This window comes from Seriola lalandi, unplaced genomic scaffold, assembly GCF_002814215.2.
Source record: "Seriola lalandi dorsalis isolate HSWRI2012SDOR001 ecotype SW California unplaced genomic scaffold, Sedor1 jcf7180002054598, whole genome shotgun sequence".
Lineage (NCBI taxonomy): Eukaryota > Metazoa > Chordata > Actinopteri > Carangiformes > Carangidae > Seriola > Seriola lalandi.
The window spans coordinates 350,316-366,664 of NW_019525151.1; the positions used below are offsets into that span (position 1 = coordinate 350,316).

At 41.3% G+C, this 16,349-nt stretch overlaps 4 protein-coding genes across 4 annotated transcripts; all 4 read left to right on the forward strand.

Moving 5' to 3' along the window:
• The first annotated feature begins 465 nt into the window (after positions 1-465).
• On the forward strand, positions 466-2,555 carry tmsb2 (thymosin beta 2). Its single transcript, XM_023419306.2, has 3 exons — positions 466-629; positions 1,732-1,836; positions 2,094-2,555. The coding sequence occupies exons 1-3, from the start codon at positions 500-502 to the stop codon at positions 2,129-2,131; spliced, it is 273 nt and encodes a 90-aa protein (XP_023275074.1). The 5' UTR covers positions 466-499; the 3' UTR covers positions 2,132-2,555.
• A 3,292-nt stretch (positions 2,556-5,847) lies between these two features.
• LOC111664670 (protein Wnt-8a-like) lies at positions 5,848-8,296 on the forward strand. The gene is made up of 6 exons (XM_023419360.2): positions 5,848-6,014; positions 6,127-6,160; positions 6,326-6,464; positions 6,852-6,977; positions 7,081-7,223; positions 7,457-8,296. The coding sequence occupies exons 1-6, from the start codon at positions 5,944-5,946 to the stop codon at positions 8,021-8,023; spliced, it is 1,080 nt and encodes a 359-aa protein (XP_023275128.1). The 5' UTR covers positions 5,848-5,943; the 3' UTR covers positions 8,024-8,296.
• A 346-nt stretch (positions 8,297-8,642) lies between these two features.
• On the forward strand, positions 8,643-10,619 carry LOC111664631 (protein Wnt-8-like). Its single transcript, XM_023419297.2, has 6 exons — positions 8,643-8,710; positions 8,803-8,836; positions 8,941-9,070; positions 9,490-9,615; positions 9,772-9,914; positions 10,003-10,619. Exons 1-6 carry the CDS (start codon positions 8,643-8,645, stop codon positions 10,558-10,560), a joined length of 1,059 nt encoding a protein of 352 aa, XP_023275065.2. The 3' UTR covers positions 10,561-10,619.
• Positions 10,620-14,187: 3,568 nt separating this feature from the next.
• Positions 14,188-16,212, forward strand: lcp2b (lymphocyte cytosolic protein 2b). The gene is made up of 7 exons (XM_087177400.1): positions 14,188-14,378; positions 14,533-14,718; positions 14,802-14,886; positions 14,993-15,071; positions 15,413-15,487; positions 15,608-15,757; positions 15,938-16,212. Exons 1-7 carry the CDS (start codon positions 14,345-14,347, stop codon positions 16,061-16,063), a joined length of 735 nt encoding a protein of 244 aa, XP_087033526.1. The 5' UTR covers positions 14,188-14,344; the 3' UTR covers positions 16,064-16,212.
• Positions 16,213-16,349: the final 137 nt, after the last annotated feature.

Sequence of the window (16,349 nt, forward strand, 5' to 3'; positions counted from 1 at the left end):
GTAAAAATAAACATTTAATATATAAGTGGGGCTTTCTGCAGGGCTATCTTTGTGCCATTCTATAGATTATCATAACACTTCACATTTTGACACAATACTTCACATTCTGACACACATATCAGGCTGTAATGACTATTACAGAGTTGAAGAAGTACAATTCACAGTACACGTGAATTCTAATATAGATAATAGTTATGATTAGACGTAGGCAGAATCCTCTTTCCACTATGTCATGCAGTATGTCCCTGACTTACTCAGCAAAAACACTGTATAACAATAATAACAATGTATTAACTGAATCATTTATCATAATCAATCTCTGATGATCTACACAGCACAGATGTTTCCTATCAGGGGTTGCTTTCCTTGAGTCTTTTTCCCTAGAGCTATTTAATATTGATGACAAAGAGGAAGGCTGACCAAGCTCTCAGTCACTCTCTCTCTCCCATCTCTCTCTCTCTCTCTGTCCCCCTCCCTCCCTCTTATACCCACACCCTGGATGCAGGCAGGCGTGCACACACCGGCAGATTCACTCAGCTTCCGTATCGCTCTCCCTTCTCCATCTCTGTCTCTATCCCTCCCTGCTCTCTCCGCTGGTGGATTTCAGCCCACTGCTGTGTGGAACACCGGTAAGAAAGACTCATCTATCCTTCAGCCTGTTCTTCATTTGTCTGTGCTAGTATGTCTCTCTCTGGATTCTGTTTTACTAGGACTCAGACAAAGGATTGGGGTGTGGCTGGATGAGGAGAAACTGACTGCTGATGGCAGCGGTGAAATGATGTGAAAGACAGATGTTGGGGATGATGATGGTAGTGATAAAGGAACAATAGAGCAGATGTTTGGATTATTAGGTTTACTGGTGAAGTGAGAAAGGTGGGATTATAACTGCTGTTTTCATGCTAAGGCTAGGAGGAGGTGGCTATAGACACCATTTGCAGCTCAGGGTAATCGAGAAATGATTCAGTGTGCCTCTTTTCAAGAAACTGAAAATGTAAGAATTCCAGCCATGAGCCCAGCATGGCTATTTCTCTGTCATACCGATTCTATTAAATTCAAACTACTGAGAATGATTTTACACTAGCTGGGTTTGCAAATGATTGGCTGCAGGCTAGTGGGCTTGTCACATTTCCACAGCAGCCTCTTACAAAGCAGTGGTTCAAACAAGCGTGACTGGGCCAGACTGTGCAAGACAGATTAGTCAGACCTGAGGCTAGGTCAGGATTATGACTGCAGTGGAGCCTGTGGAGCATTGCCTCAATCCAGGAGGCTGCAGGGGTGGATGCAGTGGGAGAGAGAAAGGGGGAGAGAGAGGGAGGATGCGTAGGGAGAGAACAAAGACCTCAGCCTCAGAGAGGGAAAAGCAGAGACAAAGGAATGAACAGACAGCTTGGTAAAGATAGGCACATGTTAGCTGCATAGCCATTTTGTAGAAGGAATATCAAGACCGAGCATGTGTGGGAGGCAGCCACCACTCACAGGCATTCATGTGGACGTGTCTGAGCTGCACATGTCATAGCCACTCCCTTTATGTGCAATCGGTTAAAAAGATTATTTTAAATACCAGTCACAGCCTTCGAGATTTTTGACAGCTCTTGTGATCAGTGCCCTTAGACTTTTGAACATAACTAATACAGCTTATGCACTTCTATCATGTTATGCTGCATTATCAATATGATGGCCGACAGGAAAGGTCAAACCTGTGTTCTCAGGTATCCCTCTAATCTTTCACAGCCAAAATGTCTGACAAGCCTGACATGACTGAGATCGCCCGTTTCGACAAGACAAAGCTGAAGAAGACAGAGACGAAAGAAAAAAACCCTCTGCCCACCAAAGAGAGTGAGTGTCCCTCATGTGTGTGTTTGTGAATGTTGATGTTGAAGCCTTGATCCCCTGCAACAATTTTCCTGTCCGTAGCTACTCATCACTCCCAGTGCTGCCAACAGAGCACATGCTCAGCCAGCAGAGCAGCAAAAAAAAATTGCTGCAAGATCAGCACCTCGCTGATATACAGCAAATCAAAAAGCAGCATCCTCTTGCATATTCATTAGACAGGAGCCTGCTGACCGACAGTATCTTCTTCTCTTTTTTTCCAGCCATTGAGCAAGAGAGGAAAGGCGATGCCACACCTTGACTTCTGAGCACATGAAGAAAAGAAGCTGAGATGCCACAGCAAAAAGCACTTTCTTTTGATTATCACAGTATTTTAATCTTTTACTTTGTCTTCAGAAAAGGGTGCTCTTGAGCTCCCTGGGGTGCTGTAAGGGTATATGGCATCCTCACATGGGGGTTCTCCTACCACTCGGGTGGAAAAACTTTAACCTGGGTGCCTGTCTTGCACTGTTAGCCTATAGCTAACATGTCTCCAATATTGCCAAACTGGGGAGTGGTGTAGTGATGTAGCACAGAGAGAGAGAGGCAGGCATCCAGGCTCAGTTCGGGGTGGGGGGGGTGTCTACAGACATGGGAGCAATCAGAGTCTAATCATGTGGGATGTTTTCTTAATAAACTTTTTACTTTTCTTTATGAAATAAATATGAAGACTTGGAACCAGTCAATGTGCAGTTTACTGTGTCCTTTATCTCTATATGCAAATTTCAGACTCTAATATACTCATGAGGCATGGACTGATCATGCACGGCCATGGAATAAATACACAACAGAACTGAATTATCTAGACTGGCAGTATACAAATGATTCCAGTATACAACTGTGCAAGTCACTCCTCCTATATGAGTTCATGCTAATAATGCTATAAAAATAATGTACTACAAGTGGCTAATATCAAACACAATCATATGGCTATGTACAGAGACAAAACCAGCACATGAATAAATTAACGACATAGTTGAACAATAAATGTTTTCATTATTCAAACTCAACTTTGTATTATGACAAGTTGTTTCATAGGCTCAACAGGGTAGCTAGCCAGCTAATGCTTCAAACTAGCTTGGCTTCTCGGTTTTTACTTGGCATTAGAGTTTAGATGATCAGTAGATTAATGGGTACAAAAAATGAGTGACAACTGTTTTGACCATCAATTCATAATTATTCAATGAGTCATTTTTAAGCAAAAAAAGTCCAAAGTTTCAATGGTTTCAGTTTCTAAAATGTGATAAATATTTATTTGTCTCTTACATGAGAGTAAATGAATAGCTTTAGGCTTTGAATCATCAGTTGCACAAAACAAGCAATTCACCTTGGGCTCTGGGAAACCGTTATGTGGATTATTCACTATTTTCTGACATGTTATAGAAATATTAATCAATTACACATTAACGGAGAAATGCAGATTAATCACTCATTATTCTAGTCCTCATTATCATCGTTAAGTGAATATTAACAACAGAAGCAGCGTCTGATTTAAAGGCTCCCAATGAAGTAGGACACAAAAACAGTGCTGGGGGTTTCTCTTTTGTTGCTGTGGCTAACAGGAGCTAGCTTGCTAACTAGCAGCTGCTGACTCAGTGAGATGGAAGTGATTGGCTGATTGGCAAGGTAGGCGGGGCTTGGTGACAGCAATATTATTATGAAAAGTATTATTCAAATATTAAACATAAGCATCACTGTCAAAATAGTTAACATTATGAAACAGACTTGAAAATAGGCATTTTGACTAAAAACTTTATCATTAGGAAAATATTTTTGAATGTTAATAATGCTAAGATAACATTTTCTAACAATGCAAAAACACAATTATTGTGTTTTTCTGTATTACTGATAAGATAACGTCTTAATGTATGCTACTATTTATTTATTACAGCTTATGTTTGAATTCCATAACAACACACTACCACAATGGTAATTTATAGCTCAACTGGTTACTGGTGTCCCCGACGGTGTGGCTGGCTGGCGTCACCAGTCCTGTCACCCTTCCTCGGTCTGTCAAGCCTGTCACCTCCTGAGCCTTTATTGCTCTATTTCTCTCACTCCGCTCCGCCATAAATCACGCATCAACGCGCCCTGGACTGCCTAATGTGTCTGAAATGTCTGCTAGAACAATTTAATTAAGGTGCATTTTTTTGCCTCAGGTTATTTTAAGCACAGTGTAATTCAAAGGTCCTGACCCTGACATGTTCTCTGGAATACACATTATCACAAAGCTGCATAAAATTAGAATGTATAATTTGTAATAAATTCTTATAAATCATTTTGGTTTAATCTATATCACTAATTACTATCAAAACATAAATACTGAACTAAGTATACCATTGACAGCTGAGCCAAAATTTTGATTGGGCTTCCTGAAATTAATAGTAATTAAAACAGAAATTAAATATATTTCCTGAAATGCCACTTATCAGACAACGTGATTTGTAGTTGAGAGTTTCGATGTTTAGGAGACATGTAGCACTCATGTAGAAACACGCCCCTCCTGGATACACTGCCATTGTTTGCAGGTTATTAACCCGTTAAAATCAGTAAAGGAGCCCCTCACTCAAGAACAAGTTATGAAGCATCGCAGATTGATTTTTAATCGCTCTGTATTATTTCCCAGCCAGGTGTTGAGGGGCTCTAGGTTTCAATCATATTGCTGAATGAATTTGGGTGTTATCTAATTAGTGGGGATTATCCTCACCTACACCTCGCCGCGGACCTCGCCCAGCCCTCCGTCTATTGTCCGTGGCGCTGAGTGAATTGTTGTTTTAAGGGATTTTGAGTGGCTTAAAGGGGATTTGACAAGTGTAGGCCATTTAATTTAAAAACTGTAATGATAATCACTAACTTGGGAACTTCTCTCACATCAAATCACAGTATGAGTATGAAATGACAGAAACTGGCATGATGGCTGTTGATGATCGCACTGATTATGTAATCTAAATCAAGGGGAGAGAAACAGCAGAATTAAATGTGATGGAACAGAACGTTGGATAATCCCGGATTTTTATTACGTAACATCAATATGAATCAAATTGTTTTTAGATTTGGTCAGAAGCCTACAAATCAAACCCAAACAAAATGATACAGTATACCAATAAACTAACTTACAATTTAATGGTTGAAACATTAAAGCCCTTATGTGTTTATACTCTTGTAAATTCCAGACTGTTTTCACACCAAGTTGTTTCCCAGGGAAACATCTATTATCCTATTATCACGACGATGCCAATGTCGCCGAAGTGTGAAGCAATATTTACATGACTATACACTGTCAGCCCTGAAAGACTTTATGGCTTTGTAGTCACTGTCTTTCCCCCTGGGACACTGGTGCCATTTCACAAGCGTTTCCACATACACATGAGGCCTCCCGACGGAATTCAGTGCTGCATTTCCGCAATTTATGGAACCATGTTTAATGTGTTTTGGAGAAACCGAGTTGTGCAGTGTTGTTAATATTATATCAATGGCCTCTGTGCAGCAGCCAGCCCCTCTTCAAATCCTCTAACAATAAATAAAAATAATCTTTAGCAATAATATAGGCTTTTGTGTGTCCAGTACCTACTCAATAACAGCTTTACAGTGTCAAAACAATGTTTGCCCACTTCTCACCTCATATCGTTTTAATATTATAAGCTTTATCTATATCTTAATAAACCTGAAATCAAATGGTTCTGGGATTACAATATCATTTTATTTGTGATAATTTGTGATGTTCCTATGGGATGATATATTCATGTTTCAATTCGTGGGAAAAGCATATAAGGGTTAAAGCCTGGGAACGACAGGTGAATGAATGAGGGGCAGTTTAAGTGTCTGCGTCATTTCTTTGAAGTGCACTTATGCGCCGACGGCTCCTATTTGTCTATAGGACGCGGCAATCAATGTCGTCGTTGACGCATTTTCACAGCGAAACGTTACCTGCAGGACAAATCTGTCAATCAAAGGAGCAAGACCATATAAATATCATCAGCGTGGGGTCTGGCCACAACTTCAGTCGCCTTCTTCTCTCTTGGCAATCACATCTGGGCTACGAATAAGCAGGCCTCCGCTTGGAATACAGCTGCTATGGGACCGTTACATCCCCTTACAGCCATGCTTCTGTCCATGTGCTGTCACTTTCGGTTTGCGTCAGCTTGGTATGTTGCTTACTTTTGGATGAATACTTTTAAAAATACTGCAGTCTGATGTGTGTTTGTCGGTTGTATGGTGACTTGGGATTAACGTGACTGTCTTGTTTTCTATCTATAGGACCGTGAATAACTTCCTCATGACTGGACCTAAGGTAAATACATTTGTTTGACTTTATCTATTTGGGCACGTTCTGTGCGTAAAACTTCTGGGGCGTCCATATCAAATACATTATTTGATTTTGTTAACATTATTAATTGATCTTGCTATCAGTTAAATGCCATTATAAATAACAATGTCCTTTGCTGTCTCTCCCAAGGCTTTTCTGACCTACGCCAGCAGTGTGCAAGTGGGCGCACAGAGTGGAATACAAGAGTGTAAATATCAGTTCGCGTGGGAGAGATGGAACTGCCCAGAGAGCACGCTCCAGTTATCTACACAAAACGGCCTAAGAAGTGGTAAGACATTTGTATCCACACATTTCATCATATGCATGACATGCTGCAGCAGGGTGACAAGTTCAATTCCAGCAACTGTCAACTTCGGCTGATGCGCGCTTGCGTCAAGTTTATCCTTCAGTTTAGAGACGGTGCTGTAGCTCGTATGCTCTGACTTCCAAGGAGAATGGACACAAACATAAACTTAGATTTTTTGCTGGAACCACATTGACAAAACAGCTAAGATACCAAATGTTTTTTTTTTTTTATTAATCTACGATAATGCCTTTAAGCACGCTTTACGCGCCCTTTACGCACAATATTTGAGCTTGACATTACGCATTTATGGTGACAAATATGACAGCAAAGTCTAACACCATGGTTTGGTTTCTTTGTCATTAATTGTAGCCACAAGGGAGACGTCTTTTGTCCATGCCATCAGCGCGGCCGGAGTGATGTACACGCTCACTAAGAACTGCAGTATGGGAGACTTTGACAACTGCGGCTGTGATGACTCCAGAATTGGACAGACAGGTAAATTTTTTAATTCTATGCATAGTCTACTATCAGACTAAATGTCATGACCTGGACCTTTTATTCTTTGAACTGAGTAACAGTGTGCACTATTCATCCTCAGGTGGCAGAGGATGGATTTGGGGAGGCTGCAGTGATAATGTGGCGTTTGGAGAGAAGATCTCCAAACAGTTTGTGGACGCGCTGGAAAATGGGCAGGATTCACGCGCAGCAGTCAACCTGCATAACAACGAAGCAGGCAGACTGGTAAGAAGTGGTTTTTACTATTATTTGAGTCACTCAAGTTCAGTATCACTTTCTGTGGGCTGTGTTTTCAAATTAAGATGTGTACCTAGGTCTGGGAAGGAAAAGTGATGTTTTAGAGTCAAAAACACCTCTTCTTTCTGCGTAGGTTTGAATAAATGCTGCTGACACGAGAAGCAAACGTTGTTTAGATTTACAAGTTACACTTCCAACTAACACTCTCACCATCTTGGCAGGCTATCAAAGCTACCATGAGAAGAGCCTGCAAGTGTCACGGAGTGTCTGGGAGCTGCAGCATCCAAACCTGCTGGATGCAGCTGGCCGACTTCAGAGAGGTGGGCAACTACCTGAAGATTAAGCACGAACACGCAAAGAAACTGGAGATGGACAAAAAGCCGGCGAGGGCTGGGAACAGTGCGGACAACAGAGGAGCCATCGCTCAAGCTTTTCGCAGCATCGCTCGGACGGAGCTCATTTACCTGGAGGATTCTCCGGATTACTGCGTCAAGAACCAGAGCATGGGATTTCAGGGCACCGAGGGGCGGGAGTGTCTGAAGGGAGACAAGAACATGTCCCAGTGGGAGAGAAAGAGCTGCCGCAGGCTGTGCTATGAATGCGGCCTCAGAGTGGTGGAGAAGCGCATTGAGGTCGTCAGCAGCTGCAACTGCAAATTTCACTGGTGCTGCACAGTGAAGTGTGAAAAATGCACGCAAGTTGTTACTAAATATTACTGTGCGCGTAAAGAAAGTGGGAGGAAACCACATAATAAAACGAAGCGCAGGCACCGTGCTCGTCGGCACTGACTGCCATTTGTTGGAGAGACTGTTGAGTCAGTATGCTCATCACTTTTCATTTATTTCAACATCATGGACATCAATAAGCATTGCACAGTATTGTCCGAATGTTATCATCAACTATCACATCACTTGAAACCTTTTAATGCACTTTATCTTATTGATTTGATTCTGTAAATAATTCAAATTATGTCTTTTGAGGACCAAACTCTCCACGCATGCTCACTCGTTTATGTTGGTGTTTTGGGGGTAAGTGGTTGATTTTATCGCATGTAATGTTTAAAAAACGTCTAATATTTTAATATGCATTTCTAATTGAACATGTTAACTAATAAATATTTTTATAATATGTATGACTCCCGTCTGGTTTGTCAGTGGCTAAATGCTGATTCTGTTATTTGTATATTAGTGGCCTGGTGTCTTACAGCCTAAGGGTAGAAAATAAACTGTCGCCTAATGCCACCCTTTGAAGTGCGCATATAGGCGTTTCCTGAACCCGTCACCCAATCAGCTGTCTCGGACCTGAGGGACAAAGAACAAGAGTTCCATTTGTTCTTCATTCATATAAAAGAGAAAGTTTCAGCACATCGGGTCAAAATAACTAGACCTCTCTACTTTAACGGTGCAGATGAAAATGGTGCATTCATTATTTTGGCTCCTGCCTCTTTTATACAAAATGTGTCCGGGACATGCTTGGTAAGGCACTATCTGCACTGTTCGGCTGTATCTTTTTAAAGTGTTATTTAAGATGGATTGAGTTAATTCTTTATTGTCTATCTTCTTCTCAGGGTGGCGAGTAACTTTCTTATGACGGGACCTAAGGTAAATAGAAAACTTGATTACTTTTGGTTACTCTGAAAGACTGAGGACAACAATTCAAAATGTAATTCAAGCCAGAAAAATGACAGTCACTGCCTCTCTTGCAGGCCTATCTCATCTATGCAAGAAGCGTGCAGGTGGGCACACAGAGTGGGATAGAGGAGTGCAAGCAACAGTTTGCGTGGGATAAATGGAACTGTCCCGACAGCGCAACTCAGCTCAAAGGACTAAAACGCGGTAGGTTGAGGAATTAAATACTGGTCTTTTGTTGAGTTATGTATGCAGGTCCATAAATGACCATGACAATTACATTTATGCCTAAAACGTATATTAGTTGTTCAAATAATAGAAAATAGTTTCCATACAATAACACAGGACACTTGCACCGATAAGGAAACACTATAGGCCTATTAGTTACGGATGTGTTACATTCATTTTCAAGTTGGCTTGTCATGCCTGTACAGAAGCTCACTATGAATTTTGTGTAATTATAAGTCACAGTTGCAGCTAATTTTTATACAATATTTGCCAAAATATGTCACCAGTAATTCTTACTTATTCATTCTTAACTTTTAGCTATTTTCTTGGGGTTGATCTAATTTATTTATTTTTGAAATGCCCTACATGACAAATAAAACGTGATTGTTCACTTCCAGCCACCAGAGAGACGTCTTTCGTCCATGCCATCAGTGCAGCAGGGGTCATGTACACTCTGACCAGGAACTGCAGTCTGGGAGACCTTGACAACTGTGGCTGTGATGTCTCAAAGAACGGCAAAATAGGTGATTACAGCAAAAATCCCATATTACTCAGAATATTATTGTGTTGAAGACGCAAAACTGAAGCTATGTTTTAAAGTTATTTTATTTTAAAGTTATTATTTTCTTTCATAGGTTCAAAAGTTGGTTATCTCATTCCCAGTGATATTCTGTGTGCAGGTGGTCGTGGCTGGTTGTGGGGTGGCTGCAGTGATAACGTGGATTTTGGGGAGAGGATTTCCAAACAGTATGTGGATAAACAGGAGACAGGTCAGGACTCCAGGGCTGCTGTCAACCTGCACAACAATGAGGCTGGGCGGCAGGTGAGTTATATTCACACCACAATCACGTATCTAATATTACACAGTTTTAAGTCGTTGAAAGTAGTTTACTTTCCCCGATTTCACACAGGCGGTGAAGGCAACAATGAAGCGCATCTGCAGATGCCACGGCATGTCTGAGAGCTGCAGTGTCCAAACCTGTTGGACACAGCTGTCAGATTTCAGAGAAATTGGCAACTACTTGAAGATCAAGCACAGTCAAGCTCAAAAACTGGACATCGACAAAAAGCGCATGAGGGCTGGCAACAGTGCGGACAACCGAGGTGCCATTGTGGACGCGTTCGGTGGCATCGCCCAGACAGAGCTCGTCTACCTGGAGGACTCTCCGGACTACTGTAGGAAGAACACCAGCCTGGGGCTGTACGGCACCGAGGGCCGGGAGTGTGTGCAGCATGGAGAGGGGTTAACCCAGTGGGAGAGGAGGAGCTGCCGCAGGTTGTGTCATGAATGTGGCCTAAGGGTGGAGGAGAGGCGCACGGAGGTAGTGAGCAGCTGCAACTGCAAATTCCACTGGTGCTGCAAGGTGAACTGTGACGACTGCTCCCAGGTTATAGTGAAACATGTGTGCGCCAGGAGGGAAGGTGGCGATGGACACGGCTTCAGACGGAGATACCGTGGACCCAAATAAAATATGTTTTTACATGGATCCGTTTTTCAGATCACAATTAAGGGCTTGTTAAATGTCTGTTTGCACTTTTCATGTCTACTTTTATAAATACTTGCGTCTCTATTTATGAATACTGTGCCTTGTTTAATAAAAAAATAAAACGCTAAAAAATAAAAGTCTCCCAGGTGCCACGTATTATTCCAATCAACAGCTGAAAAAATATCTTACTTAATAAATCCCAGTTCCACACATCTTCTGTGTATTAGAATAAGAATGGACTGAATACACTTAACAGAGGATTACATGGATAACATGGTGCATTTCACACCCAACCAAGGTGTTGATCCAGCGTTGATCCACCATCACTTTGATGTCAGCGTGTATTGAGTTCATTCAAAGAGCAGCGAGGCTTTGAAAGACAAATTAGGGAAGTGAAGTATCTAGAAGTTAGAGGTATTTGGTTTGATAATCCGACACCACTACCTGTACTTTGTCTTTGTCACATCCCACAGGCAATGCAAATGTCTCACCATACATCAAAGCGTGAGGGGGAAACGCGTTGGCAACTGTGACAGAATTTTTTAATGGAACTACCTTTTAGTTACTGTTTCTCAGCGAAATAGGTCACACTGGAGTCCAGTTATTACGGTCCAAATCCAGGGAGGAGACGGTTAAAAATAAGCGACTCACATTCCACCTTGAATGCAGGTTAATTTCTAATAATAATTTGCAAGTAATTAGGTCTAAGAGGAGCCTCATCTCCTCCCACTGGCCTATCTGTGTCTAAATGAGCCATTCATTTTCCACCCTTTCTTCTACCCCCTGTATCTCCAGAAATCTTCCTCTCAGCTGGACATGTCATAAATCTGTCACTGTTGCAGCTAAATGACTGATGGGATGGGTATTACCTTCATCAGGGGGGTCCATGCCTTGGGGGGGGGGTGTCTCTAACAGAAAAGGGGGCTGGTTACAGGTCTGTTTCACTATATTCACAGAGGAGTTACTGTAGCAGTAAATTACAAGCTAAGTGAGATATTACAGTTTGAATTATCATTACCTTATAGATCAACTGGTGTCACTATAACCCTGAGAACTGAAATAGCATTTCAATCAATAAAGTCCCATTTGAGTCAACACTTCTTATTGCTTAAAATGTGACATCAGTTTATGGACACGGATTACAAAACACACCAGAACTACATTAGGTAACACACCCAGGTTCACATAAATGAACAGCAAATGGCTGAATGTATGGGGTTGTGGTGCTGGAAATGTTTCACTAAAAAGGACAGAAAAGCTGGGAAACCACCCCAGACACCAACCAAAATGTAAAACCATAGATGGAACAAGTAACACTCTCACAGACCAAAACACTCCCTCACATCTTTCCCCATTTGTCTATTTGCTTCTGGGGACGTCCTGTATTTCCCATGCTGTCCTGCTGTGTGTTAATAAAGGTTTCACCCGCCTGGAGGCCCTCACTGCTCCACCCTTTATCTCTGCTCTCCACTGGGGACATTATTAGTTCCATATTGGCCCCATATGATGCTGTAGGTTGATTGTCCTCCACATGTGAGATGACCACAACTGTTTTTCCATTCATGGCTGTCGAAAACAGGAAATGCAACCTTTTGTGTCCTTTTCAGTTTTGAGAAATTAGCATTTTTCAAACATTTAGGACTTAATGAAAACAACCAAATATTCTGAACATTATCTTACACCGATTTTATGCTGCGTAGAATTGGTCCATTACTTGCTTTATAACTACACAGTATTTCATGCCCCCTCTACAGTGGCATGATCTTGTCTTCCATGTCTTCCAGTCAGGACAGAGGAGGAAAATAGGGGGAGGGAGGGGGGTGATTTCCCAAAAAGGACCCCCCAGGAGGACTCATGTATTCACCCAGACATGCCTGGGGGTCTAAGGGGATCTGAGTGTGATTGATCATTCCTTCCTCCACTCTCCCGTCCTCTCTCACCTGGGTGTGAGATGCCAAGAGGCCTGACGTGGGGCAGGCTGCGACTGGGATACAAGATCTGACACAGCCTTCATGCTATGAATTAGAATAAAAAAGCACATATCAGAGCACAACAAAATCACACATAGAGAGTAGACTCTGCACAACCACCATAGCTTCATGGCTGTGGCTGTATCTGTGTGAAAGGAAATCAACAGGCTCTATGTTTAGAGATATACATTCTCTGCAGTGCATGCACAGTCTATTATTATGTATCTTAAGTCCTTTATGAGTACTGAAACTTTCTACTTTAGTTTGTTAGACGTTATATGCAGAAGCAGATGACACACCACAAGTATGGTTATTTAAAGAGTAGAGGTCATTCTTAACCTTCATTTCATAAGTTATGTGAAAGACTTCAGAAGCAACAGTTTTGTGATCCCACTGCAAAACAGAAGTTCCTATACCGTCAAGTAAACCCTTCCTTTTTCTAGTGGATGTGACATTTATAAGAGAAAGCATGAGCTTAAACAATGTGCCCTCTAAAGTGGAGGTGATGGGATGGAATCCACAAAGTCTCGCTGACTACATGAAGAGGGTGAGTAGCAAAGATATAATTTCACAATGACGTTGAGATTTCTTTAGTGTTTATCTGTCTTATGATAGTTAAGTTTTTGGGTTTATTTTTATCCTGCTATGGTAATTTAACACCCAACAAGTGACATATTAGAATATTTTTCTTGATAAGCTCTGTACAATATGTTTGCTCTAATCGTGAGACATCTTATGACTTTCTCAGCTGAAGTTATCAGGCTGTGACAAAGTAGTGATGAGGGGCAGAATAAGTGGAGCACAGTTTATGGTAAGTCTGTGTAAACGTTTGTCTTTACACTTGCTTATTATTATACTCTGAATAATTAATTTTATATTTTTTCATTATATTCAAATTTAAATCTTCCAGCAAATGACTGACAGTGACCTTCAAATGTTCCCAACCCTTCATTTTCCGTAAGTCTAACTGAAAATATATTATATTCCAACCACAGATATTGATAAACAATTAATCAGCTGATGTCTGTTCAGACATAAAGATTCATTGTGGTCGTACATGACATTACACAAGAGGCTGATATCAAATAATCTGCACTGAGCTGTAGCAGCTAGTCGCAGTTTGGGTCACAATTAAATGTAGCAGTGCACAGCAGTACTGTAACAGTAAACATATTAACCTAATGTTTTGGTCTTGTATCTTTGTAGAATAATCACTAAGATGCAAAGTGAAATCAACAAAGGGAAGCAGAAGATGGCCTTTGGTCATAAGTAAGAAAACAGATTTTATTTTACATTTTCCGTTGGTAACTCATTGAACAACAATGCATTACTTTCATATTTACGTTCTGTGCAGATTAAAGGCACAAAAGTCTCCAAAACAAGGTAAAGAAGACTTAAATTCAACTATACCGCTGACATAAAGAAATATTTTCTTGTGCATAATACTATTTTTTATTGTATTGTCCTAGTATTTGGACAGGAAGAGGAATTTTGGGACTCTGATGAGTTTGTAAGTAAAAAGCTACAAACTATTATCAAATTGGGCATTTTTATTAATACAAAGTATTATTGTTATTCAAATTAAATTAAAATGTTCCTTAACATGCAACATACTCATTACTTGCGTCACCGGTCTGTGCTTTGGTTAGGACAATGAAAGTGATAATGATTATGAGAGTCCAGAACAGGAAGACAATGGCTACATCTGTGCCCTGACTGAGCCACAAACAGCCGAGCAACAAGACAGTGACGAGTACAATGACGGCGACTACAAGTGGTCTGCCTCTGTAGACACAATGAAGCCACCTCGGCACCCAACTAAAACCAGAGGTAACAGAACGTAATCAAGACAAGAGTGCTGTGCACAAAAATGCAATCATATGAAGAAAATCTCAGTATATAAGCTGCTTTTGTATGCTTTGAAAGCAGAATTGGTGTTCATGTTTCCTGACTTATTTACTACGTGTGTACCGTATATGAGAAGATCCATCTCCTGCTCAAAGGACCTCAAAACTTCCACTTCCTCACCCACCAAGAAACCCTGCCCCTCAGAGGCAGTTTCATGAATTTTCCCATTCAATGACACCAGCCAGCCAGCCCGATCTCCACTTAGAGAGGAGCAGGAAGCCTGGACAACCTGGCCCATCTCTGAAAGACCTGCCAAAATCAAGTATGTGCTGCTTATTATATTGCGTTATCATGTCTCAAGTTACTTCCACATTTCTATTTCACACTTTCCATAATCTCCACAAGAGGGCAGCACTCTCAAGCCTTGTGGCTCATACACCAGAAAGGTCCTTACACCAAGGATTCCCAGATGCAAAGACGTGTCTAGCAGGTGGGCCAATCTAAACAATTTTAGAGTATAGCAAGCACTTCATTATGGGTAATGCTGTTATTTAAGTTTTTTTCAATAACGTTCTGTTACATTTCTCCTGTCCCAGAGCAAGTAAACTCCTTCCACCGACTCCAGTGCCAACACAACCTGCACCTGATAACAATTCAATCCCAGGATCAAAACAGGTGAGAATCAAAAGCAGATTTTAGCAGTACACTGTGCTAGCTGGAGAGCACACAAGATGTTAACAGTCAGCTTTTCTATGCAATTTCACATCTTGAGCACTTTCACAAGGTAAACAGCAGATGGCAACATTGTAAAAAGAAAAATAGGAGCCCGTGTGTCTGCTGTGAGAACTCCGGAGATTGCATTTTATTCACTAGGCTGGGTCACTGGACATATCTTCATCACATTTCTTTTACAAAAAACAATTATTTACAACACATTTCTGATCTTTTTCCAAAAGAAAAAATAAGCAAAACAAATTTATTTAGTCCTTACTATGACTGCTTCATGGTGCGTCCAGGCTTTGGATCCCAGCTGGTATGCAGGAAAGGTGACCAGACATCAAGCTGAAGTCAATCTCAGAGAGATGAACAAGGTCAGGTGCTGCCTCTCACTCTCACTCATCCTCCTTCTGAAGCAGAATGACAAACATACACATATACAGAAATGTGCTGTTGAATTTGATTGGATTTTGTGTGTGGATTTGTGTCTTTAGGATGGGGCATTTGTAGTGAGGGACAGCACAACAGGCTCTGCGGAACACCCCTACACCCTGATGCTGCTGAAACAAGGCAAAGTTTACAACATTCAGATCCGTAACCACATGGACTCCTACTCCCTCGGCACTGGCCTCCACAACACCAAGGTAAACTGAAAACTGTTGATAATCATTGGATACATTGTTGAAATGAGAGGAAAAAGTCAGCACGCTCACTCAGAGTAAACAGAAAAGTTCACATCTCGTGGCATGCCTCAGGGAGTGTTTGGTGCTGACTTGTGCTGTGCTGCATCATTAGGTCCCTGTCATCTTTTTTGTGTGCTGCAGAGTTTCCCTGGGGTGAAGGAGATGATTACCCATCACACACACACACCGCTGCTGCTCATTGATGCCACAGACCAGAACTATGAAGCGCAGAGCCAATGTTGTCTGCTGCACCCTGCGGGACTCTGACCAGCACCAACAGCGGGCTTAACGTGGGTGTTTTCTGTATGCTAATTTGTGCATATGTATACGTGTGGCCTGCTCAGAGGCCTTTCTAAGAACAGCCGAAGAAACGACATAATTTTCACCATCCCAAAGGTCACTGTTGTGTAACTCCTTTTTCTTGGTACATTCACTTTAATTTTTCGTAAACAGAATTAAAAAAAAAAGAATGATTTCTACATTGTTGGTGATTTGTATATTTCATTAAACTATGTTTTCCAGACACACAGCATTACCTCTTTTCTTCACACCT